Source organism: Cystoisospora suis (assembly GCF_002600585.1).
Source record: "Cystoisospora suis strain Wien I chromosome Unknown contig_5750, whole genome shotgun sequence".
Taxonomy (NCBI): Eukaryota; Apicomplexa; class Conoidasida; order Eucoccidiorida; family Sarcocystidae; genus Cystoisospora; species Cystoisospora suis.
In genome coordinates, this window is record NW_027158540.1 from 1 (window position 1) to 5,903 (window position 5,903).

The window sequence follows — 5,903 nt, forward strand, 5'->3', positions numbered from 1 at the left end:
GGGGGGGGTAGGAGGGAAACATGATGGCGTAGGAGGGCTCGAGAGAAAAGGACCCACACAGAAAGGACACGACGTGTGGGTAGAACAGAATAAAAAGAGACAGGGAGACAAAAGATCGGTGAGAGAGGAGGTAAGCATGTTGTCTGTCTGTCCGTGACCAGTATCTCCATCCCTCACGTCAACCCTGCGTGGAGAGATAGATAGGCAGATAGATACATAGTATCTCTCTGGGCTGCTCTCTCTGGCGAAGAGACCAAAGAAACAACTTCTGCCTCCTCTCTCATTCGTTCCTATGATCATCAGGACCTTCACCTTTACTTCCTTTCCTTCTCTTCTTTCACACCCCCCTACTACACCTTCCTAGACCGTAGCCTCACTTCTTCTCTCCTCCTTTTCTGCTGTCTGGAAAGGCATCTTCTACCTTCCTTATGATAACAAAGGCCTATGCGTCTATCACCATGACCCTCCCGGTAGTACGCGTGCATGCATGCGCAACAAGCACAGTCTCCCGTGTCGTCTTATATACGGAGAGTCAGAATACATGTGCATACACAGGAAGAGCAATCTACTCACCAGTGGAAGACTCAGGAAAAGCTATGGATAGGTCTGCTGTGTGTATATACAGCAGATATGGGGTAGAGGTCTTTAGATATGCAACACCTCTATGTGTACCCATCATCATTATGTCTCTACAGTCGATGCGGCTCATCTATCTATTCACACGAAGAGGATTCAAAACCGCATTCAATGCCTTTCTTTGACTCGGAAAACTTCTATGTCCTTCCCTTTCCTTCTCTCCCTTCTCGGTTCTTCCTGTCTCTCCCCCACCTTCCCCAGGAGATCAGAAGGCGAGAAGAGACAGAGAGAAAATCGATCTGCTGGACTCATCACAAACACGACAGAAGAATTCATTCGTCTCCCCCCTTCAAACGTATGCATGAACACCGCAGGCAGCGTACCCACCATGGGCTGGGGTGTATGTACACCTCGGTATGTCACCGCCGCACACACTACAGGCTGAGGTGTATGTACACCTCACCACTGTGCAACACAACAGCACACACTGCATGACGAGTCGACGACGCGATGATTTAAGGAATTTCGCCGGTAGAAAAATTGTTCTGTCTTTTCCATTAAGAAGTCTCCACAGAAGAAAAGAGAGAAAGCTTTCTTTAGCCTCTTTCCCCCTTAAATTGGCGCCACCCTAGGACTGAAATCTGTAGCTGTACATACACACCACCGAACGCCCTCCCTCTCTTTCCCGCTGAAGAAGAAAGATTTTCATGTCTTCTGCAGTCTTTTTGAAAGGGTGAAGAAAAGGAAGAACACCGACCCCGAGAGTGTATTCTCCCGCTCATGTATGACTGCCATGCAATCTTCTGTCTCTTCTCTTCTTGCTTTCTCTTTCCTCTCGTTTCCTTTGCTGCTTTTGCTTACTATCTCTTCATTTTTTCCTTTCCTCTTCTCACACCAGCCAGATCGCACGATACTCATACAAAGAAGGAGAGAACACCTGTCGTCTACCCCGCCTCTCACCCGCCTCATCTAGGAGGTGTAAAGACAGAAGAAAGATCTCTCATTCTCTAGAGAAGATTCCTTGCCCGTCACGCCAGTGTAAACCCTATATCTATCAGTCACGGCGACGAAGATCTTTCATAGACACTCATCTGGTCTACCTATTTATTGTATCTCGTCACCATCTATCTATCTATCAATGGCTTGTATCTATCTCCCCACCTCTATCCAAACAGACAGAAATCTTGTCCTTCTCATAACGTCCATGAGAATTGCGAGGCTGCTGCTGCTGCTGCCTGTGTGAGCGAAGACTTTAGCCTGTGTATGAAGTGAAGAGCACCTCGCTCTTGAATCTGTCCGTATTTGTCTCTCTTTCTTCAAGTTCCTCTCCTCATCTCCTAGTCTATCTATGGCAAAATGCCAAAGAGCGACTGTTCTGCTCCTTTCGCCTCTCATTCCAAGCACCCCATACATATGCCACAGGAAGTACTACTACTTGCCTCACCCCTCTCACCGTCGATGCAATAGATCATAGTCTTCTTCTTCAGCTACTCTCTCTAAATACACACACTAGAGGCACATATGCCTGCATATACCTAACCATCTATGAAGCCACATATCTACACATATCTATATAGAATGCTTACATACGTAAACCTATACACACAGGCATGTACATCCACACCACCATATACAGCCACACAGACACACGCAGAAAGAGAGAAAGAGAAGAAGAAAGAGAGAAAGAGAGGAAGAGAAGAAGAGAGAGAGGAAGACTACCTGCGGGGAGGTCCGAATTGATTCCTTCCGTAATTGTTATGACTACTACTATTACTATTATAGTAGTCACCTCCTCCCCCCCCATGCCCTCCTCCTCCTCGACCTCCATGACCTCCTCGGCCTCTCCATCCATAGCCACGTGGAGGCATGTCTTCACCCCGTCTTGGATCGCCTGGTCTTCTCAATTTTCTTCTCGCCTTCTCAATGCGAATATTATTCGAACCCACACGGGCTCCGTCACGACGAGCTATCGCCTCACTTGCTGCACTGAAGAAAGAAAGAAAGAAAGAAAGAGTGAGAAAGAAAGAGTGAGAAAGAAAGAAACACGGAGATTCATACATGGATACATGCATCTTCATACATGCACATCATACACACAGGATATAAAGAGACAGAGCAGTTCCTCTTCTCTTCGAACACTCCTTGTTCTCTCAGAGGATTCTCTTCGGTTAATCTACGTAGAGAACGAAAGAAAAGAAAGACTTCGCATGCGGAGAAGATTGCCTTGTGGCTCCTGTGCACCTTCATGAAAGGAAGAAAGAGGGAGGAACAGAATGTCTCTTAGCGGAGAGAGGCGAATACGCACTGGCTGGGAGTGAAGAAGGAGAACAAGCAGAACTGAGACCTCTTCTTTTTAGTCTCCTGTCTGTCTGTCTAATAGAGAGAGAGCCGCCTTAGACACGTCCATATATCAAGAAAAGCAGAAGTGAGACGCACAGAGAGAGAAAGAGAGAGAGGTCTCTTCACGTAAAAGAGAAAATGTCTTCTCTACTGCTGCGAAGATGAAAGGGCGTGAGTAAAGACCTCTCTCTCTCTCTGTGTGTTTAGAGGACTTACTCCGACTCCGCGAATTGCACGAAGGCAAGGGAGGTATCGCCAAAGCGATCGCGGCGCATCTCTATATCTTGAATCTTCCCGAACTACAGAAAGAAAGAAAGAAAGACAAGAACGAAAGAAAGGACATAAAAAAGCAGCGTGAGTGAAGAAGGATGGAGAGGACGAACCGAACAGTGAGAGAATCGCGAAAGAAAAGAAGAAAGAAGGATGAGATGACGAGGGAAAGAAGAGAGAAGAGTTTCTCTCCATGTTGGTAGATCTACTAATTTCTTCCCCTGCATGCACCACAGAATTCTCCTCTTTGAGCGGAAAACGAAAGAAGCTGATGGACGCCCCAATCTGTTAGGGTTCTCCGATAGAAAGAAGAAGAATGGAGTAGTCAACAGAGAGTAAGAGAAAGAAAGGAAGAGTCCCAGGTGAAAGTGAAGGGGTATTTGTATAGAGAGAGAGTTGACGAAGAAGAGAGAGAGAAAAGCACGGAGTCGTGAGTTTGGTAGGCTTACTCAACATCTCTCGTCACGTGCAGCTGAAGAAGGCTTACGAGAAAAGAAGATGGAAATGACGAAAGAATGGAGAAAGAGACAGACAACTAAGGACGACGAAAGAAAGAGATAAGAGTAAGACAAGGCGTAAATACGTTTACCACGGGACAATACATAAAACAACTCGCGTACCATATACACAGATATATATAAGGCATGTGTACAGACACATAGACGCAGATACCGTCTTACGTCCTGATTGCTCCCTATATATTTGCATATAGATCTATATACGTATCGACTTGTGCTGTCTATGTCTCTATCATATACGTGAAGAGATGTGCTCTTATAAAGGAGACTACACGCACGATGCTGTCAATACACACCCCTCAAAACAATCTCCGCTGTATACACAATTCACATATCTCTATCTGTGTATCTATATATTTGCATATAGATCTATATACGTATCGACTTGTGCTGTCTATGTCTCTATCATACTGCACTTTCGGATCCTTGGTATAGATCTTGTCTAGGTGAAGCAGCGGCAAGCACTCGCGCCCTTATCTATCCTCTTGTCTTTGGGCGAAAACAAAGATATATGTCTATATATCTTCATGACTCCGAAGCATGCGATTCGCACTGCTGAAGTGACTTCTCTCCCCTCTCTCTATCCCCAAGAAAGAAAGAAAACACACACATCTTGCAGCCGTTCCTCTCGCTTGTTCTCTCCTCACATCCCCCCTCCATCTTAAACCCATAGTCCTTCTTAGTCTATTTTGGCATGGCTCCTACATACCTTATAGAAGAGATCTTCAACTTCACTCTCCGTTACTTCCATAGGAAGATTGGCTATGAAAATTCGGCTACCTTCGCTTGTCCCACCTCCGCCTCCTCCATCTGGGGAAGGTCCTCTATCGCCACTCCCTCCGGGGCGCCTCTGAGGTGAGCGAGAGCTTCGCGTCATGGTGAAGGAAAAGAAAGAAGATGAAGATGTAGCTTCTTCTTTAAAGTTCTTTTAGACGTCTTGATGGGATATAAAAAAAGCGCTTTCCTCGGGGTACTACTGGATCTATCAAACACTCAACGCATCCATTAACCGAGAGGACCCGAAGAAAGAACACGAAGACGCAATGATAGGTTAACCAAGAGGTAGTCGATTATTTGGGGGGTGGGGAAGAAAGAACGATAATCCGAAGGAGATATGACTTCTCTAGTCTACCAACGAGGAGGGGAGCTGTACGTGCTTCAGAGAAGGACAAGCAGCGGCAACATGCGGGCCAGAGTTGTGGGAAAATACAAAAAGAGGAGACTGTGGAAAAAGGTATTTTAGAGAAAGCAAAGGAGATAGGTTTAAGAAGTGTCCGTTAAGAAAAGAAATTACAGATATCCCCTTCTTCTGTTCTTCCTCACGAGAGATGATCGCGTTTTTCTTCAAGAGGAAAAGATGGAGAGAAGAGAAAATACACAACGGGAAACCTAGACAAATGTGTCTACTGCTCTCAAGGAGAGAGGTGACTGAAGGAAAGGGCGACCGCAGGGTGGAGAGAGAGATGTACACAAAAGCGAAAAGGGATACCTTGATGGGGGAAAGAAGAAGAGGAAAGCCGATTGAACGGCGAGAAGACCGCACACGAAACGTGACAAAAAAGAAGAGCCGGGACAGAGAAAAGGATAGATAAGGGCCGGTGGGAGATAGAAAAAAGGTGGAGGCAAAGGAGAAGAAAGCGTGAACAAGAGAGAGAGAGAAAAGGATGACTTTTGAGAAAGATGATGATACAGGAGCGCGAAGGATATTCGTGAGAAAAAAGACAGAAAGAGGTGTAAGTAATCAGCTACTCAGTGTAAAAGGAAGAAGACTGTTGAATGAGTCCTCCTCCGAAGATGCGGGACAAATAAGAAAAAGCATGAGTCGAAAAGAAAGAAGAGGAGGAAATGTGCAAGGTAAGAACGAGAAAGAAGGACGAAGGAAAAGAGGGAAAGAGAGAAGGAAAGGAAACCGTGGTGGCGTGGAAGGAATCAGAAAGAAAAGAGTCCATTCATTACTAGTCGAGACGCAAATAAAAACGCAGATAAAAAAAAAGAAAGAAACACAACAGAACAGGAAAGGAAGAAAAGAGAGAGACGTGAACAAAATGGTTTCTTGGGAAGAGAAAAAGAAAGGAAAAAGGAGTACAGAAAACTATCAAAAACCCAAAGAAAGAATCCCCCCCTATAGGAGAGAAAGAAAGGAGTCTCTAGAAGAAAGAAAAAAAAGAAGAAAGAAAGGTAAAGAGATTTATCGACAGT

The 5,903-nt window shown here is 45.3% G+C and overlaps 1 protein-coding gene across 1 annotated transcript; it reads right to left on the reverse strand.

The window, feature by feature from the left end:
* Positions 1 to 9: 9 nt before the first annotated feature.
* CSUI_009552 (splicing factor sf2) lies at positions 10 to 5,863 on the reverse strand. Its single transcript, XM_068069667.1, has 3 exons — positions 4,414 to 5,863; positions 3,133 to 3,215; positions 10 to 2,562 (listed from the first exon to the last, which is right to left on the reverse strand). The coding sequence occupies exons 1-3, from the start codon at positions 4,579 to 4,581 to the stop codon at positions 2,292 to 2,294; spliced, it is 522 nt and encodes a 173-aa protein (XP_067918357.1). The 5' UTR covers positions 4,582 to 5,863; the 3' UTR covers positions 10 to 2,291.
* Positions 5,864 to 5,903: the final 40 nt, after the last annotated feature.